The 21,153-nt window shown below is 37.9% G+C and overlaps 1 protein-coding gene across 1 annotated transcript; it reads right to left on the minus strand.

Annotated features, from left to right (window-relative positions):
* Positions 1-490: 490 nt before the first annotated feature.
* Positions 491-20,575, minus strand: shcbp1 (SHC SH2-domain binding protein 1). The gene is made up of 13 exons (XM_077229297.1): positions 20,254-20,575; positions 19,814-20,002; positions 19,615-19,730; positions 19,276-19,484; positions 17,324-17,419; positions 16,619-16,849; positions 16,106-16,283; positions 15,052-15,172; positions 10,589-10,720; positions 9,267-9,385; positions 8,924-9,010; positions 8,068-8,209; positions 491-1,423 (listed from the first exon to the last, which is right to left on the minus strand). The coding sequence occupies exons 1-13, from the start codon at positions 20,447-20,449 to the stop codon at positions 1,077-1,079; spliced, it is 2,163 nt and encodes a 720-aa protein (XP_077085412.1). The 5' UTR covers positions 20,450-20,575; the 3' UTR covers positions 491-1,076.
* Positions 20,576-21,153: the final 578 nt, after the last annotated feature.

Here is a 21,153-nt window from a genome sequence, read left to right on the forward strand (position 1 = left end):
TATAAACAGGAAAATGATTCCTTAATTCCCATACGTCTCCTTAAAGAGAATAGGCCTGTATGCTGCAGTTTAAAGCGACAGTTAAGTATAAAAAGTAATTAGGATTCATAAATAAATTTTGGTGTAATACTTAAATTGACATGGAGGGTATAAGGATGAATAACTGAACAGACAAACCATTAGCATTCTTTAATTGTTCTCCATCTCATTTTATTCAATGAATTTGTATTGTTATATTTCACATTTATGCACTTCAAATATCTCATAATGCTTTTTTTGCGGTTCATTTATTTCCCCATTTAAAATAAATTAGTCTCACTGCTGGTTTTAGAGAACAAGTTTGGCTAATGCAGTTCAAACTAGCTCCTTAATTCAGACTTAAAACGTAATAAGGTTTACCTTAAATTTCTGAGAATTATTAAAAGTTTTTTTTAATCAATTAATTGGAATACAATTTCTAGTCACAAAAAGAACCAGCAAAACCAGTAACTTACTCTTCAATGCTTTTTTTATTTTTATAAAGTAGACTAAATAAAGCAGATTTTTGCCATTTGGAACAATAACACTATTTCTACAAAATTAAGAGACAATTAAAAAAAAAAAAAAAAATACTGCTTTTGTCCTTTACTTTTCAGAGACCAAATGCTTTTTAGAGCTTATTAGTAACAATAGTAACCATTAAACTATAGTGTGGACAAAACATGAACTGTGAACTCTCAAAAAAAAAGAAAGAAAAAAACAAAACCAACGATTATTTTGTCTGTGAACATGTTTGTTCTAAAACAAGTTTTAGAAAATTCCCAAGGTGCTGCTCTTTTTGTGTTATATGTACACGTGTTTCAGTGTTAAAAACTTTGATAATCAAAAAATTAAATCCCCAAAAAATGCACAGGTTAAAAAAAGAGACATTTTTAAACTCCTACACGTTTTAGCACACATTTAATTCATTTTGCATTTCACTCACAATGAAATTATTAAAAATCTCTCAAAGTAAACTTGTAGCAAAATTGAAGAAATAACAGAATAAATAGTTCAACAGTAAAGTGTGTCTGTGCATGTCTGCTATAGAGAAGCCTTCAGTATAGGAAGGTACCAAAGCTGCCTTTGCCATTGAGCTTGAATTGATTTCCATGAATGGAAATAAACATTTCCTGTGAGAGTAGATTCTCATCAGCCTGCATGGCCCCTAGTGCCTTTATCCGGCTCCTCTGAAGCCCATGTTTTTTGGCTGACGTGGCAACCAACTCTTGCTTGATGGCATCATTTCCCTCAGTGAAGTCTGGAGGGATGGAGTGGCCATGTTTGATGGCTGGACACTCTTCCTCCACCACAATGATGGGCACATCACAATCATCATCATCATCCTCGTCCATATCTGCCTCTGGTTTTACTCCTGTGTCCTCAGATTCTTCCTCTTTCTCATCTGACAAAACAGAAGAGACAGGCTTCAGAATAGATTTGGTTGAAATTGTTTTTGGTGATAGCATTTTTAATCTAAAACCTTAAACTTTAAAGAAAATGTGATTCATAACTAGATATAACTGGAAAAAGTGTGAAGTGTGTATGGGTTTGAAACAACATAAGTGAGAATGAATGATAGAATATACATTTTTGGGCAAAATATTCCTTTAATTCCTGACCAAAAAGCAGGCACCTCAAAATGATGCATCAATACAACATGCTCTCATTCAACTTTACAGCGGAGAGCAATATGAATGGTTATAGTCAGCCAGAAAATGATAGGGTACAATAAAAGGATGTGTTTGATACATCTACGACTCTGCCCTAAATGGAGGGCTTTTGCACTAAAACTGAACCCTGCTGTTCCTGGAAAAACAAATGACGCAAGGGACAATTTTAGTATAATACTAGACAGAGAGAGACTTTATTTTCCTATATTCTAGGGAAAAAAAGAAAGCGTCTTTAGAAAAGCCAGCTGTTACACTACGAGCAGTGTAAAACTTTTTCTTCACGCATTGCTATATAGATAGAACTTAACATAACCTACTTTTTCCTTCCAATGTTTTATATCCATTTTAGCTGGACTGAATAAGATAAATCTATTAATTCTGAATTCCAACTCTCAAACAAAAACACTCGTCGACTGAAATGCCTCTCTTACATAAAAAGGAGTGCTATTTAAACAATGCAGAACAGAAAGTCCCTATGCCAATGCGTCCATTAGACAAAGGCAGATTGTTAGAGGCAGAAACAAAGGAGCCAGAGGGAGAAGTAGGGTCTACTTGTATTTTGAAGCCGAGATGCCTTCTGCAAAGTATTTTGAAGCCGAGATGCCTTCTGCAAAGCATTTTTCAGAAATTAAGCACACTACATTTACAGCTGCCCTTCACTGAATGTCAAGCGTATTTCCATTCTTTCCTTTTCTCAAAACGGAGCTGGCTGAGAGAGGGAAAAAAGCCAATCATGCTGAAGAAAAGTACCGTGGGGATGGCAGTCATTACGGACAGGCCTTCCAACAGCCCCAGGGGGGCATTTTTAACAAAAATTTTATGCAAGTGAATATATTTTCACAGATATTACCGCAGGAGAAAGTAGGGCACTTTTCCCATAGTTGGACTGATTCCTGCGGGTTCCTTCATGATCTATATAGGCTTGTGATGTACGCAGGCACACACAGAACCATTTACATCAATGGGGAGAGTGGTCGTGGCCTATTCAATTTGTGGCAAAGAAGACGAGATGTGTGAAAGCAAAAAAACATCTAGGTTACAGTATTGCCCATACAAAAAACACCAAAGACACAAAGCAGAAAAAAAGGAGTGGATTGGCCTTGGACACATGAATGTATTATTTGCAAGTTGAAGCACATTTTCGTATATTTCCCAATAAATTAAAATAATTACTGCATTTCAAAATTCAGTATAAAAAACATGTGAATGAATCATGCTCCTATTATGATATTTTAAAAGTTCCTAATTTTGTTTGGGAGGTAAACAGGTTAACATGCATAAAAGAAAACGCTTTCATTTTCTCATAATACTTTGCACCATCACCGCTTTTCTCACAGTGTCTAAAACTGTTCGATAAAGGATAAACCTCTCCTTACCGAGAGCCTACACTGCTCAGATTGGTCAAATGACCCAGTCTGTTGTGATTGGTCGACCGCTTACAGTGCATGTTGGAAACGAAACACTCATTACCAAATCTGAATTTCAGCTCTGTAGGCTTCAACAGTAACGATAGCATTGGTTTTACCGTGTCAATTCAAGCCGGAGTCCTCATCCTTTGGAAGCGCATGCAAAGTGGATTTGTTTTCACAGAGCAGGAATCAGCGTCTTCTCAACATGCCAACAACACAAACCAAACTGTTCCAGGCCTCAGCTACAACTACAGTGTTTGATGGCGGCTAAAGGTAGACACTGTTTGCAGGCAACCAATGAAGACCATAGAATGGCATTATGCATATTTGTTACAAGCCTACAAAGAGGAGGGCCGAGAGTTGTGGGAATGGAGCAAGGCCGGTGGCATGAGTGATAATGAGCGTAACCTGCGCACCACACCGGTCTCAAGTCCCATGGAGGAGCTCCGGAAAGATAAAATGAGGAGTGACAACAGAGCAGGACGCGAGAGGACCAGGTCTGGGACATTTATGTTGCGTTAGTTTACAGTATATGCAGTCGTCCATGAGGGTTTGCCGCTTTACTTTTTTGTTGTTTGTTTATTTTTGGATTAAAGTTTGTTTAGCGTTCTACGGTTCCTGCCTCCTCCTTCCCTGACCCTTTAACACTCATGTGGTTTCAAAATCAAATGCAGTTTTTTTCTGTGAAACCAAAAAAAAAAAAAAATTATCTATACAACGACAGTTCATGCTGACCACTTCTATCAAGATCCAAAAAGGTCAAAAAAAATTTTTTTTTATAAAAGTAGTCCATACAAGTCATCTCTGAAACCATGTAGTTTATCTGGTTCACGAATTGGACTGGACCCAATGACCAGTTGCAGTGATCTGCAAATGTATTGTTAAATTATTTAAATATTAACAGAGTGTATTCACACCAGGAAAGTACGCTATAGTTCACTTGCTTTGGTCCGGACCAAATACAATGTTGATTTTTTTGTTTGGTCTGGTTCGCTTTCACACTGCCCTTTTTGCAAGTGAACCAAAATTTGTAAAAAAAACCACACTTGTGCTAAGTTCATCCATTCATTGGACAGAAATTCTCAAGCAGGGAAAAGCAGGAAGTGCAAAAACAGGCTAATCATGGAGATCTTTTGTAGGGCAATTTCTATTCTTTTACTGATTTGGTGTTATCAGCTACTAACGCAATATGAAGAAACTTATGAGTATCATATGATACAATGTCATCTATACAATGTTGAATTAGGATTTTGCGAAGACGAAGATGTGCTGTAAAACGGTTCTGTAACTTTGCTTTTCATTTATTACTTAAAGGTGCTGTAAAACATCTATGAAAATGCTAACTTTAGCCTGATAGCAGTAAAAGCGTACGTCAAAACCTCTCTGCAAACCATCGTCCAAAGCTACGCCCCCTGAAAGCATGAACGCGCACAGCCATGAAGACCGGAGACAACGTTACTGCAAATCATGTGTCATTCACCAGTGAGAAAACTGTACAGTACAGTGAATAACACTACAATACCAAACGTACACAAATTCTAAAAAATAGAATTAGATGCAGTAGGGCTGCAACAACTAATCGATAAAATCGATTATAATCGATTATGAAAATCGTTGTCAACGAATGTCATTATCGATTAGTTGGTCTGCTTACGTCACGGGGAGCGTTTACTGGTACGCACACACACGCAAGGTCTCTCTCCCTCAGGCGCTCTGCCGAGCGCGCGCGCTACACGGTTTGGAGCAGTCTCTTCTGTCTCGCTTGCGCGATTTCGGGAGTTTGAACTAATTCGCGGGCATCAGGGAGCCGCAATCAATATGCGGGAGACTCCCGGGACTTCCGGGATCTTGGGATGTCTGTATTTTGTCTCGAGCATCAGGTTGCGCAATCAGTTCGCTCGCAACGTAAGTGATGGATTAAAATAGCGCTACCGCAGAAATAGGTTAAATTAAAACGGTCTTTACAAAGCGAAGCACTAAATATAAAGGCAGTTAATAACAGCAGCAGTAAAATATTGTTTTTTAGTCACTGTACTCAGTGGTTTTCAGCGAATGCTTGTGCACTAATGCATAATTTCTCCTGTCCTTTACTCAAGCCTGGTAACGTTACCTCCATTCCGTTCTCTTTTTATAGCATTTGTCTACTAAGTTTTAATTGTTTTTCAAACGCGATCTACTGCGGCTCTACGTTCACACAATTGTTTTCAGTCTTTCTATATTTATTTAATCAATTTATCCTTATATTATTCTTTTATATATTATATATAATATATATTATATTCTTTATCCTTATATTCCTTATATATAATTAATTTTAAATAAAAATTAAATGAATTAGATATTTTAGATGTTTTTAGTTTGTTTTTAGTTCAGATATTCACATCTGAACAACATGTCTGTGTAAATTTGTTTTAACAAAAATTGTGTTAAAACATAATATGTTGGATATCATTTTTTTAACAATAATCATGTTTGTCAACTTGCCATCAGCAATTATCATTAAAAACAATGCAAATATTGATATTAGTAAAACTCAATGTGTGGCTTTTGCACTTTTTAAAGTACACTTTTACACATAAATACCCTGATTTACGGTTTTATTTAGTTATAATAAAAAAAAATCTAATTTAATTTCTATCCGATTAATCGATTAATCGAAAAAATAATCGTCCGATTAATCGATTATCAAAATAATCGTTAGTTGCAGCCCTAAGATGCAGCAAGTTTTCGGTTTGTTTAGCTAGCAAAACTTGTCAGTGTGTAATCATATTTCTTGCATGACAGGGTTTCCACAATGAGAGTTTGCCTGTTTCAGATGAAGATATATAGATTGTAGATACTTTGCCAATGCCACTTGTTGTCGGTTCAAAAGGAAAGTTAGGTTGTTGCTGCTTGCCTCCCATTCTTGCTCTGTCTGCACAGCGTACGTGAACGCGCTGATGACTTATGTCTGCATGAACAGCCTGCACAGTGGTATGCAAACACACATTTAACGACATGGAACACATGCAATAGGACCGTTCGGACCGAACGCAACTAGTGAACGAACATTTTATGGTCCTACTTCTTCCAAAGACGACACATTTATAAAAATGCATTTAGACCGCTTAACAGAGTGATTGCTATCAGGCTAGAGGAGACTTTCAACCAGGATAACAAAAAAAAATTCTGCAGAGAATCACCTACGGCACCTTTAAAGCTCGAAACCACATAAAAAAAAACTACTAGCCTAACTGATAAAGTAGAAACATTCTTAAAAACAAGTGAACAGTCAGTAATAAAATAAGAACAAATACCACAGCTGACAAAATAAAAAAAGTTTAGGAATTACTGATGTGGAGTTTAAAAACTTTAAAGATTAACTTTTTTTTTGGCTTTTTTAAAATATCGGCATTGGCCGATAAGTTTTTCTGATTGGTAAACGGTGACAATGGCGTCGTTTGGTATTGGAAGTGGGACTTTTATTTTGGAGGCGCTGCAGACTTATTTTGACGGGCGGCACTGAGAACACCACACCTGAGAAGAGAACGGCAGCGCCGGAATCTGATCACACAGCGCTCACTCACATTCTCCGTCTCTCTGTCAGTCATATCTAATAGTTTGTTAGACAGAACCGGTGGCTACAGAACTGGTAATCAAAGAAAGTAAATGGTATGTGAAAAAGTAATGCGTTTGCTTTTATATTATTTGTAACCGAAAAGCCAAACAATCAGGCTAAAATACTTTCTCATTTACAGTCAACATTCAGCAAATGCGCATCTACATCATTTAAACAAATCTCTGAATATCTAATAAACATTAAATTTCACAAACCTTGCAGATTTAATCGAATCCAACTGTGATATCTTGTGAAGTGTGCATTTGTAGCCTGCATAAACGTGTTCCTGCGAGTGACGGTCCGTGCGAAGCGAGTAAATGTGAACAGAAGATCAGCTTCACATGAGACACGATCGAAAAACTTTAAATCCTTCATTTTAAAATATGCTGTGCTATATCCAGTTGCCCACTGTGTCACATTCATGTCGTTTTCACTGTGTGCTGTATGTAAAATTAGCGTTTGCCTACCTTGTCAAAAGTCAAAGTAAAAAAAATATGATTATCAGTGCGCATGAAATTACCAGATTACTGAGTGCCCTGTTACAGTTTACTTCCTTTTTATTCACATATTCATATATTTTTAAACAATTACTTTATTTGTGAAAAATACAGTAATATGATTGCAGATTCAAGAAGTTGCCATCTGAAGTATAGGGCCTAAGCATGTTTATTTTAAGTATTTATTAAATTTATCCAATTTATTAAGTATTGATTTAAATAAATATAAAGTGTGTGTATATATATTATATTATATATGTGTCTGTGTGTGTATATATATATATACACATGTTTGATATATAAATATAAATATCGGCTTTATATCGGCCACCCTGCTCTCTAAGATATCGGCAATCAAAAAACCCATATCGGTCGACCACTAACTTTAAGTGAGCATTTGATAATGGGATTTAATGGCAATTAAATGTAAAAATAGGGGAAATGAGCATGTGTACTATTAAATATCCAATATTGACCAACACCAATCTCTAATATCAGCTAATAATTCAAATATAATCTATTTATCATGCTTCATTCAGTGCTGTCATTTTTGAAGCTTGACAAGCTAGACATTATCAACGGTAGTTGTATAAAAAGAGCTGTGAGAAGATTCTTCAGAATTGTACTTTTTTGCTCTAAGAAAGTAAAGTAACTTTACTTTCGAACCAAAAAAGGGGGACATTTTTATTTAATGCTTGCAGCAATTTGTCTGCATAAAACCTAGAGCAGATGTTAGCGTTTCTACATTTTCAGGTGTTGCTAGGTACTTCAAGATTACCGCTCTTTAATGAACTAGCTGGTGTTAATTTGAGAATATGCCCTGCTTTTGTTGAACTGAAGCGGCAGGAGCAGACAGAAGAAGAGAGAGGCACCTGCGGCATTGGGCTCTGGGGGCAGATCAGCCACGGTAGCGTCACCTGGCTTGACCAAGATAACGCCGTAGCCTTGATTGTTGTGGATCACGTTATTCACCATGGTGATTTTAGGCATGGCATCCAACTCATCTGCAAAATCCTGCCAAAGGGGAAACAGAGGGTGGTAAACACGCAGCATGCCTACACAAATGAACATGCATGCATGCACGCACACACTCACATCTCTTTTTGGTCTTAGCGACGTGAGGAAGAATGAAAGACTGAGGTTGGGAAGGCGCAGCATGTACACAAATGCACAAAAGCTTTAGGAAGGTAGATAAAATCCAATTATCCCGCTAGAGTTAATTACGGAAAAAAACTTTTGGGATGCTGCTACCTGTGTGTGAATCTAATTTGCTCTCAGGTGAAACACTAACACTGACTTGAGAAAGCTATCACATAATACATCAGCTCATGAAACACTTTCTCAATTGAAGCCGATCTGCAAGATTTTCCACAAAGATGTGTCTACAACTGCAGGGTGCTCACTGGCTTTTCTAAACTTTCCTCTGAACTGTGTGAGCGTACTGACCTCTGGTGACACAGCTTAGAGCTATTACCATCAAAGACGCCCCATGGCGGCCAGTGAAGTCCCACTCCACTAATGCATTAAAGGGGCTAACTTCCCTGGAGGTCTTCTAAATGCATTAATCCACTAAGGACATTAATATGATACCAAGACAGCTCTAGAGTCCGCCACTGTTCAGCAGGTAAAATACTTGCTGTTGCCTGGGCAACGATTAGCAGTAACCAGGAGCTAGACGGGCTAATCCATAGGCATTTAGAAGAGCAGAAGCTCATCCATCTTGCTCACCTTAATCAGGATCCCCTCCTTGCAGTGATGGATGCCGTTGCCCACCAGACTGCATACGCTCCCAGGGTAGATTTCCACACCGGCCCCCTGAAGCAAGCGCACAGCGACCATCAGAACAAATGATAATGGTATTAGTAAATGAAGAAGCTCTTTAGTAACATGGTTGGTGGTAAATCTGTCAAAGAATGTTGCTGGCGTGATCTTTCACACCTGTATCTCATACTGTAATGACTATTGTAAAGGATAGATGATGGAGCTATACATTCAAATGATAATACGCATTTCAAAAGTGAAGAAGTAATTTTATAATTTACGTGAGGTACCTTGAGCCAGTGCAGCTTACCTTGGAGCCGTACAGGTCACACATGTTCATGGAGAGCTGGGCGGCCGATCGCACAATAACACCTGTGGTCTCACACTGCATCACACAATTTTCCATTTCCAGCTTCCCCTGGCGAACACCTGATGAAAGATAAAGGGTGACAAATTGAAAAGACATTGGAAGACGGTGGCAGGACATGCAATGGTTTCCGGTCACATATAAAGGTTGAAAATATTGCTGGGATATATTGACAATATAAAATTAAACAAACTTGACATCACAATGATTTTTAAGACGTTAGATTAGATCCATGATCTTGACTTGTGAGTATGAACGTGTTAAGACAAATTTTTAAATTGCATCTTATTTACACTTTAACTGCAAGAATGGCAGGTTTTATTCATATATGGGAATCAGTTCAAAATGTCTGTTTTGATTGATACAAAACTTTGATTCAAAAGTTTGGTTCAGAAAAAAAATAAAAATAATAATAAAAAAATGTCATACTGTAAAAAATTAAAATAAGCATTTTCTATTTTAATATATTTAAAAATGTAATTTACTGTAAAAAGAAGTTGAATTTTCAGCATCATTACTGCAGTCTTCAGTGTCAACTGATCCTTTATTATGATCAATGTTGAAAACAGTTGTGCAGTTGTTGCTGCTTAATATATTTGTAGAAAACATTAAATATATTTCAGGAATTTTATTTTTTGATAATAGAAAAATGTCAAAACATCAGCATTTATTTGAATCAGCATTTATAGAATTTTTATATGTAAAAGTATTTACTGTCACTTTTGAACCAATTGAATGCATCCTTGCTGTGCATTAATTTCTTTGCTGTGCTGTGTATTCATATATATATATATATATATATATATATATATATATATATATATATATATATATATATATATATATATATATATACACACATACACACACAAGTCTGAAAAATAGTGATACTTTTTTTTTTTCGCTCTCTCCCAGACTTAATACTGTAGGAAACATTGTTTTGTAAGCAAGCAGGATATCTAGTAGATAATAAACATATCTCTAACATTTCTCTGACCACATCAGAAATCCCGCAGGAAACAAACCTTTAGTGTAGCTGCACACGGGGATACAGATTTAAAAGCTCCCTAGGCTAGACATGCCAGAATGGCTCACCAATGAAATGAAAAGGAAAACACAGGATGACTCGTCAATGGCCAAATGAATGCACATCAGGTCTCGGGTGGATATACTGCTGCCCATTCAACAGCAGCAGTCCCACAAGACTCTTTGACAAACAGCTGGAAAGAGGGGAAAGGGACAGGCCAATTTTCTTTAAGACTCACACAAGATGCCTTCAATGGCGTCGCGCTGTATGAACTTTAGATTTGAGAGTTTTACGTTTGACCCCGTTGACTCCACAAAAGAGTCACCCTTGTTACGCTTCTCGATCACCACCTCATCCGGCAGACCGTATCCTGAGGAAAGACAGGGAGAGAAATGGTTTAGGAAAAAGTGCTTTTAAGACCAACCCTTAGATATTTGGCAGAATGAAAAGTATTTAAAAAAAAAAAATAGAACCAAAAAAGATTAAAAAAAAAAAACAACAACACAGCAGCGAGATTTTAATGTTTTTATGTCTCTTTAATAATCTAAAATACCCTTATAAAACAGGCCAGTGATGGCATATTTTCGACAGTAACAAGAACCTGTTAAAATGGCACTCTTTGAATAAAACATTTTCTGAAGCTGCATGACAAAAACGCAGAAGAGAAATTGACAGGCCCTTAACCCTGATGGATCACTGTCATTTACCACTATGCCTACCATCCAGCAAAGAACATCTCATTATAGAGCCTATAATGGCCTCTCCATAATTTCTATGGAAATTAGACCGTCTCTCAGTCTAGACACATGGTTTCCAGGTAACAATGTGCCTAAATGATCATCAACTATCTTGTTGAGTCTATTGGAGTCTGATGACTGAGAGGTCAGCTTAGCACCATCTCAGTTTGAGATAGTGGTGGCAGGTCAGCGAGAGCAGCGGTTCAAAGCCGCAGAGCTTGACAGCCCGGCTTCATTACACACTGCTCTTTGACAGATGGTCCTGAAGCAGGTTTCTTCCAGAGTTTTCTAACAATGCTCAGATGAACTTCAGCAGCCAGGTCAGCTCTCACACACTTCTTTCAAATGCCAAAGGCTGAATATAGACCAATAAGGTCACAGCACCATCCACACTTCTACGTCTGCAGGTAATAAGAGTGATTTGATGGAAGATCTCACCGTAATTGACAGCAGTGAGATGCTTTAAATGGGGAAAACACAATCACACGAAACACTGTCTGTTGCAGGTCTCAATGGATCTTTTCACATTTCCAGGATTATAAGAAGCGGAAGTAGTCATAGTTGGGTATAATTCTATAGTGGTAAGAAGAAAAAATACCAAAAGATTGATTATGTTGGCAAGAAGAAAGCAGCACTCACGCAGCAGCGCTAATGTGCGTGTGTGTGTGTATATATATATATATATATATATATATATATATATATATATATATATATATATATATATATATATATATATATATATATATAATATAAAAAATTATATAAACAGCTAAATGTATGCTATTAATAACTGGAAATGCATCATCAGTCTGTGAAAATGGTCTTTATACTCTTATAAACATGCAAAACAATTTACAGCTCCAGGGCTCCAGACTGCGACCAATTGGTCGCATTGTGCAACCATTTTTCCTGCCGGTGCAACCAAACATTTATTGAAGCGAATGCAAACAAAATGAAAGCGGAACGAAAATGCGCTACTCATTTATGCTTCACGGACCGTTCATTAGTTCGGACCAATAATAGACTCGAACTCACCAGTCGCGGGGCAGATCTCAATTACGCGACACTGTTACTAGGAGATCCAGTGAAGAATTCGCCTCAGAATTAATAACATAATCGCACCGAGATCCAGTGAGAAACATTCCGATTCGGTGCAGAGTTCTCTGTTATAAACCATAGATGTCAGATCAAACAGCACTGACATGGAAACCAGGAGAAACACTTAAAGAAGGCTTTCAGTCCACAAATCAGCAACATTCACCATGGATTTAGGCTAATGTAGTAACTCAGACCATAACAATGGTATCGTGACAGAAATAGTCAATCGCTTACAAGTACTATACATCTTTTTTCCAGGATTTCAAGACTATATCATCATATATAAATGTTATTTCTATTGTGCTGACCAACACGTTTTTTTGTTCATCCTTCAAAGATTGTCCTAAAACAAAAAATTTTAAGATGTAGGAAAACTCTTATTTAAAAAAAATGAAAATAAAAAATTACCATTGTAAACAGTAGGATGCATATTGGATACGTTCACTCCCTAATATCAATTTTTTCACTCGTTTTGCTTTTTAACTAATATTAAGAAATTACGAATGATAATAATTAAAGTTAATTTCATCTACACCCTAAATTAAGCTTAGTGCTTTATTGTCAGCCCCAGTGCTTCCAGATATTTTTTGTAGAACTCAGAACACCGGAGCGGTGCTGCTGCCCTCAAATGTTAGTCTGGAGCCCTGTGAATTTAAAATAAAACTGCACATTGTAATATCTATACATTAACTATTTATTATTAAAGAATTTGTCAGTATTAGTTATTTTGGGGGAAATTTGAATAATTGCATTGCTAGCTGATTTAAAGTGTTGCCCTAAATGTTCTGCTTCCGCTCCTAAAATTTTCAGTCAGGGGCTACAGCGTTCCTAGTAAAGAAAGTTAGTCTGGAGCCCTGAGCTCCTTCAAATAATCTTGGCGATAAAGCCATAGCCTGAGACACAGGCACGTGTGACATTCTCGCTAAATACCAAAGAGTTCTTTTATGGTAATCTGGCAGTGGTCTAATTGAGTTGCTCTTCTCCTGTAGTAGAGCCAGCAGCCGGCTGTGTGTTATCTCCTCTTTCAGGGCTTCCCTGACGCTGCAGGAGGGGCTGCCAAGCACACAAAACCTCCATATTTAAACAGCGGCCTCCAGGCCTCTTCCTCATTTGACTTCTTCACTATCTGACTTTGCAGGTCAACCATTTGCATAAAGAGACTCGACCCTGACCCTGTGCTCTCTCTGCTCGCTTGCCTCCACATTCCTCATGAATTGATTTCCTCCCCCCATCATTGGAAGATGGTTATTGTTCCATCAAGCTCCATTACTTCGGAAAGCTTCCTAATATCATGCACCGATTGCGGTGTTCGTTTTATACACGTCCAGGGAACCATTTTAACAAACACGGCATGGTGCCATACTAGTGACTTACTGTTATGAAGCATGCTGTTTCACAAAGCTTTATTACAAGGGAAAAGAATAGAACAAAACACAGGTGATTTCCTCTGATTTTTAGATGAAGGTGGATGCAAAAAAAGTAAAGTACCAACTTCCAATCAATTTGGATGATAAAGGTAAATGTCTCTACATCACTGCAGCTAAAACTGGCCAAACCATTGATTTCTGATCACTAATGTCACCAAATTTTAAAGTGATGGTACATCTATAAATCAGGTGCATTTTATTGATGGCATTTTGAATGCACAGAGATACCGTGACAAGATCCTGAGGCCCATTGTTGTGCCATTCATCCACGACCATCACCTCATGTTGCTGCATGATAATGAATGGCCCCATGTTGCAAGGATCTGTACACAATTCCTGTGCTGCGTTCCAGTCCAAAATTGACATGCCCTTCACTCGCTAACTTCCCTCTGTCTCGTTCACTCGGATGTGCGTCATTGCTTACGTTGCACGAGTGTCCACTTCTGGCGGAAACTGCAATGGGCTGAACTGGAACGTCCTAAGCCCTTGATCACTTGGAATCAGCTATGGAGTCGATTTATTATTTTTTTTTTTTTTCCATTTACGAATTTGTTTAATGCAGCATCCAAATATATATAGGTGTGTTTGGATTATTTTATATAAAAAAATTTAATTAATATATCAGAGTTGTTTGTGGTGGTGGTGGTGATCAATTGTACAAGTGTGAAGTGTGAAGTGTACATATGAAGTAGACTCGCTCCCTCAGTCAAAATCGAGGGAACGAGTGTCTGTCCATATAAACTTCCCTCGTCCACTTCACGAAGTGGAACGCACTTCAAAATGGCGGCAGGGATTCCCCTGAGGGGAAGTGCTTAGGGAAGTTCGCAAGTGCATGTCTAAAGGTAGAGTGGAACGCAGCACTGGAAGCTGAAAACATCCCAGTTCTTGCATGGCCAGCATACTCAACATACATGTCCCCCACTGAGCAAGTTTGGGATCCTCTGGATCGGCGTGGATACGACTGCGTGTTCCAAGTCCTGCCAATATCCAGCAACTTCACACAGCCATTGAAGAGAAGTGGACAAACATTCCACAGGCCACAATCAACTTTTTGCGAAGGAGATGTGTTGCACCGCGTGAGGCAAATGGTGGTCACACCATTTTTTTTATATCATTTCGGAACTTTTTTCATTGAACTTTAATTTCAGTGAATTGATTTTCAAATGAACCCCAATCATTTTCCATTAAATTTGGCAAAAATCAGCACAATTGAAAAAAAAAACATGTAAAACTGAAAACCTCTATTGTGGCTTGAGAACTAGAGAAGCCTTGCACACATCACCAGAGAAGTCTGTAGTTTTCACCAGAAGGTCCAGTTATGACATTTTGATAAAACATTACTAGGTCAGAAATATATATATAAAAAAAGAAAATGAACAATTCATCTGTGAATACGTTTCAAAAAGATCAATAACACGGTGAGTCACGGTGATTACCTTCAACCTCGATAGAGTCGACGAGACTGATGGAGCTGTTGATGATGTAAAGGCCTGGGCATATGATGACAACATCGCCCTCATAGCACGCATTGACCGCAAGCACCGGGTCACTGTGAAACTGGGATCAAAACACACACACCACATTAGTCCAACTCATCTTTATCCTGAAGAGAAAGCAATGAAAACTGAATTATAAATCACACAGAGTAAAAACAGTCTGACACACACACACACACACACACACACAAACACACACACACACACACTTAAGTGGGGTTGAACAGAGGCATGCGAGCACACACATCTGCACCATTTTAACAAGTTCTTGAGGGATAAACTGGCTCACAGAACAAGAGAGATCAAACATGAGCTAGTACATGAACAGTGCGCTTTACAAATCCTACATTACAGCACCTTGACACATCAGTGATCATATCGTCCTAACAACTGCTTTCCACACAAACCGCTCTTTAATCGCACTACTCGAGCAGAAGATGACGAAGCGAGCACACATGTAAGATTTTACGGGCCAAACCATTCACTGAGACCTAGCAGGCATAGAATTATACTAGCACAAATTAAATCAATGATTTTTTTTTTTAAGAGCTCTGAGGCGGCCAGAGCGCTCTTACCCAGATATTAACCTTTAGGAGGTAAACCCAGGAAATTAAAAGACAGTGATCAGAGGCGATGGGAGAGGGGGGCATCAATATCACCATTTGTGCAGGATTTGCGCGCAACCTGCCTTGTCTGAAACTACTTTATTTAAAACGATCAGACCATCCCCCATCAGGATTCAGCTCTTGGAATAGGGGAAGTGACCTTTTCCAATTCAAATACCATATTTCCCACCCAAATGACCTGTCATGGCTTAAAACGAAGAGGGTCTCCCATTCTTTCAGTCCAGATATCAGATAACTCCTCCTAAAATCCCCAAATACAAAGCCAGTACAGATGAAAACAATACCCTTATCCTGAAAAACTGAGTGCTACAAGGTCTTCTGACAAGCATGACAACTGCACCCTGAAAAAGAGAAAGGGTTATACACACCTGCAATTCAAACTCTTCACTCGAATAGTGGGGCATCAGTTTGTCAGTTATCAAGCTTTGAAGCTGGTGAACTGTGGCCGAGGCAGATACCAAGTGGACCACATGGCCGCCGGCAGGACGTGGCCCCTTTGCCCTGCATGACTGCTGACCAGAGTTCACCTTGTAGCCCAGAACATACCTGCAATAGATGACCAGGTAGCGCGGGTAAGCAAATCAACGAACTAATTGGCACACATGCTCAAACACAGCTGTTCAGATTAACACGTCTTCGATCCCAGTAGATCTGAAATCTGGTAACTAGGAAAGACTGATGATTAATTATGGAGCAGCACGTATGGATCCACAGGTTTGGAAAACGTCAATACTTCAAAAACCATGAATGCCTGATAGCAATATTAATCACATTTATACTCATGTTCCTCTCCTGATTAACTTGGGGGGTTGAAGAAAAAAGGTGGGCACAAATATACATGACACTTCTCAATCTCAAACACACACAGCAGTAATAATAACCTGAGCAGTGGGTTTTCGATAATACGCAGCTTGCGCTTAAGTGCTTCCAGCTGCTCGTACATGCGCAACCCTTCCACCATGGAGACGTTGTCTTGTTCAGACTCGGAGTCACTGTTCAGGTCACTTCTCAGGCTGGAGAACTCCTGAAACTTCCCCGAGCAGAGTGCCAGCACCGAGTGATACTCAGCGACAAGACCAGCTGGAACACGATCTTCCAAGATATCATAGTAACTGAGGAAAATACATGAAGGGACAGATGGGGGAAAAAATGTAAGAGACAGAAAACCATGATCTTATTAAGGGTGATGACGCATTTCTGTATTACAAGGGGAACCATTAAAAATTGCATTCAAACTTAATAAGTTCAGTAAGTCACAGGTGTGCCATTAGACTAATTTAATTTGTCTGACATCGTATCCACTATTTTTTATGCCAATGTGAGTTTAAAACTAGATGTCCCATGCTTAAATTAACATCTAATTTCATAATAACTTAAAAAATTCCAAGAGTGAATATATTTGGATTGCTCAAAGGAATTTATAGTGTTGTCTTATAATGAACTGGTTATTACTGAGTACACACTGCCACCTGGTGGTCACAGATCTTTTATAACTAAAACAGTGCATGGGATACTACAAGACTTTGATGAACTCTGTGTTTGTTCATGCTTCAGGGGAAGAGACAGGAGACACAGAGGACACTTACAGCCTTAGACGAGGCTCCACACACCGAACAAAGTAATCAAAGTCATCATCCTCATCTTCCTCATCCCACTTCCTCCAGATATGCTTATAGAAAAACCTGTGGGGATTAGACAGAAACGTGCAAGAGTGAATGATGGGAGGGGATGGGGAGAGAGACAGTGTGGGGGAGATGTGAGTAACAATGACAGGAAAACCTGTTTAACCAGTCAGTTCGGTATAACAAAAGGAACCTCATCAGAATCACAAACCAAACTCGTATACAACAGCATCAATGTTTGGATGCACAAAATATGGCAGATTTGAATATCAAATGGCACGATCCATTAAATATTTAAACGTCCCTTTTGCCTACAGTACCTCACCGGCTCATGGTCACTAAACCACACGTTTGGAATATTTCAAGCTGTGTAATTAATATTAATGTATTAAGAACAGTGCTGGGTAGAAACTGATTACATGTCATCTGGATAACGTAATCGGATTCCAAAAATTAAGTACTTAACTACATTTTAAAATACTCAGAATCAGACTAGTTACTTTTCTACAGATTAGATGTTGTTCTCACAATGGCAATAAATGATTCATAATTCTGTGTTATATTTTAAAATTTCCTTTCTAAAAAAGCCTATTGTTTATATGTTCAGAAGGTCTTCCAGGTTTGTGGAATTGCACACACAGACAAGATAATAGTGATTTCTGATTTACAGAAATCATTTCACTTTTAAGAAGTTTCTCTCAACATTGCATATCTAATCAACTCCTGACACTCTAATTATTATTTTAATTATTACTCAGTGAATCATTTAACCATGTATTACTGTCTTCGGAAGGCATTAAAATACAAATTCATATAATTTCATATTTACATGCCACTTATCCATGCACTTCCATCACTGTCTGGTTTGGTTCAGCTACCAAATCAGACATCAGGAGACTACAACGGACAGTCCGGACTGTGGAGAGGATCATTGGTGCGAACCCCATAATCTGTAAATGTTTATTCTGACAAAACCCAACTGTGACCATATATTTTTATAGTATTTTCATTTTTTTTTATAATTTTATTTGTAGAATTTGTATTACTATGTTTCTTGTTGTATCTGTATTTGTATATGTGCACTGGAAGCTTCAGTACCAAGGAAAATTCCTTGTGTGTGCAAGCACACTTGGCAATAAAGCTCCAACTTTTTTGTCAGCTGAACCACTTTGACCTTATATATTTACTTGAAGTAAGAGCTTAGATTTCAAGTTAATAAGTTAGGTCAATAATAAAATTAAGTCAATAATAATAATAAATGATAATAAAGTTCACGGTTCGCTGGTGTCGTTTAAAGGGATAGTTCACCCAATAAATGAAAATTTCATAATTTACTGACCCTCAAGTTGTTCCAAACCTGTATAATATTTTTTTTTTCTTCTGCTGAACACAAAGATGATATTTTGAAGAAAGTGTGTAACCAGGCGGCTTTGGGGCACCATTGACTTACATAGTTGGGAGGGGGGGAAAATACTATTGGTGCCCCAGAAATGTTCAGTTTCCCACATTGTTCTAAATATATTCCCTTGTGTTCAACAGTACAAATAAATTATACAGGTTTGGAACAACATGAGGGTGAGTAAATTATGACAGAATTTTCATTTTTGGGTGAACTATCCATTTAATAGTCACATCACATGACACTGAGGTAAACAAACATTTGTAATATTTGTTTTAAGTTTTCAGTATTCAAGCATAAGCAGATGCGAAAGAGAACCCAATCCAGTAATTGTAATAATTGTTTTCACGGCACGCATGCACTCATTCGCACATGGGGAAAAAATGTGGGTGGGAAAAACACATGTAAATGATCAACTTTCGTGACAACACAGCACAGGCCCAATCGGGCAGTCTTTACTGAAGAGCCCTGAAAAGGAAAAGAAGAAAAAAAAAATGCCTTTAATGGGTTAACTAACCTGAGGTGTTCCAGGGCCAGAGCAGTCTGATCAAAGTCCCCAGACTCATCATAGACAACCGAGAGCTCTAGAAGAGGTACTTTATGAAGTGTAGCTTCCAGCAGGGACTTCATGGACTCTTCAGTAAGATCACAGCTTCTGGTCTCACACTCCATCGGTAGCACCAGCTCCACCTTTGCCTTTAGCTCCTTACAATCAACGTCAACAACCTACAACAACAATCCTCAGCCTTTTAAACATCCTTTTGTGTGAATGCTTCAAACATACGCATTGACCTTTTTGTTTCTTGACAGTAAATACCCAAAAAGCATTTTCCACCATATGCTTCAATGAACTTACTTCAACCAGCACGTCAAACACATCCGTGTGCCATATGGCCTGCCAATCACACGGCTCCACTATCTTCTCCAGGTACTCAGCGGTGAAGGCTTTTACTTCAGACGTTTTACAGTCACCTGTCAAACATTTCAGGTTTTTAAATACACTTATTGACTCGTATATTGTTGTGGATGACTTTCAAACGTGTTTGAATGGTTACCAAGCATGTAATCTTGATATGCCTTGAATCTCTCATAGTACAAAAGATGATCTGTCTGGAAGGTGTCCAGCAGTTTTCCATGTCCTGGCCTCTCTGCTCGCCTTAAATGAGTAAAGGGTCTTTCATCACAACTCAGATAATGGGTGCCGCTGTCGTCGTCATCATCTTCTTCTTCTGTCTGAAATAACTCTGAAAACATCAGCACTGTTAGTTCAGTAATTTGCTAGACCCACGCAAGTGACACAACCAAATGTGTTTTGGCCTATGTGATATTGTTAAAATATCAGTGTCAAAGTCAAACGTGTGACATTAGATTAACTTTTTTGGGGGTGTGTGTGTGTGAATGGCACATGGTAACTTGACATAATGGAGGATTTCAATGCAAATTACAACAAAACACACAGTCAGTCATATAACGTTAGCGTATAAACATCACAAACCTTTAGAAACTCGACTATGGTTTGGTCTGATCTCAGTACAGAGAGTCTCTGTGTCTCTTTCAGTCTCTTGGTTGACATTATGATCATGATCGTTTAGTGGATTTTCGCTGGTCAGTTTGATGATGATTTCAACGTTGTTTTCAGTCTCAGCGTCTCTCACCTCCTCCGGCTTTGAACACACAATCTCCTCTGACATCACTAAAGCTTAAAACTTTAATTGTGCTACAAAAAACGAGGTAGATATAAATAAAATGTATTTTGTTAACTAGGTTAGTAGCCAACTGACGGTCGGTCTCCACCCTTCTCTTGTATTTTCAAAAGCTACCCGGGCTGAGCAAAGAGCCCAATAAACTCACAGGGCGGGGCAATCCGAAACATTCATAAAGGGACAGTGCACAGTTAAAACCTTTTAAAGTCACCATGAAATTAAAATTGACAATACTTGTTTTTTTTATGGAATATTGTTTTATTATTATTATTATTATTATTATTATTATTATTATTATTATTATTATTATTATTATTATTATTATTATTATTTTTATTATTATTATTATTATTAATGTGCCCTCATGTGGTTAACATAACTTAAGTTAATCATCGCAACTTTAAGGCCGACCCGCCTAGGACCACTTGGTGGATAAAGACATTACATAAATACTTGTAAATACATATGTATTTGTACTCTACATTTAAATGCATTTTAATATAGTGGACCAGTTAAACATAGGTGAGCTTTAGCTTTTTAACATTCTCTTTGGTTGTTAGTTCATTCTTTTTTTTATTTTAGATAAAAAAAATTCTAAATTAAATGTTCATAAATAATCTTTTATAACCCTTACAGAGAAATCGAGAAATACATCACCCTTTTCACAGGGTTATTATTGTTATTTTTGGACT

Source organism: Siphateles boraxobius, unplaced genomic scaffold, assembly GCF_051911475.1.
Source record: "Siphateles boraxobius isolate OS27281-9 unplaced genomic scaffold, OSU_SipBor_1 130, whole genome shotgun sequence".
NCBI lineage: Eukaryota > Metazoa > Chordata > Actinopteri > Cypriniformes > Leuciscidae > Siphateles > Siphateles boraxobius.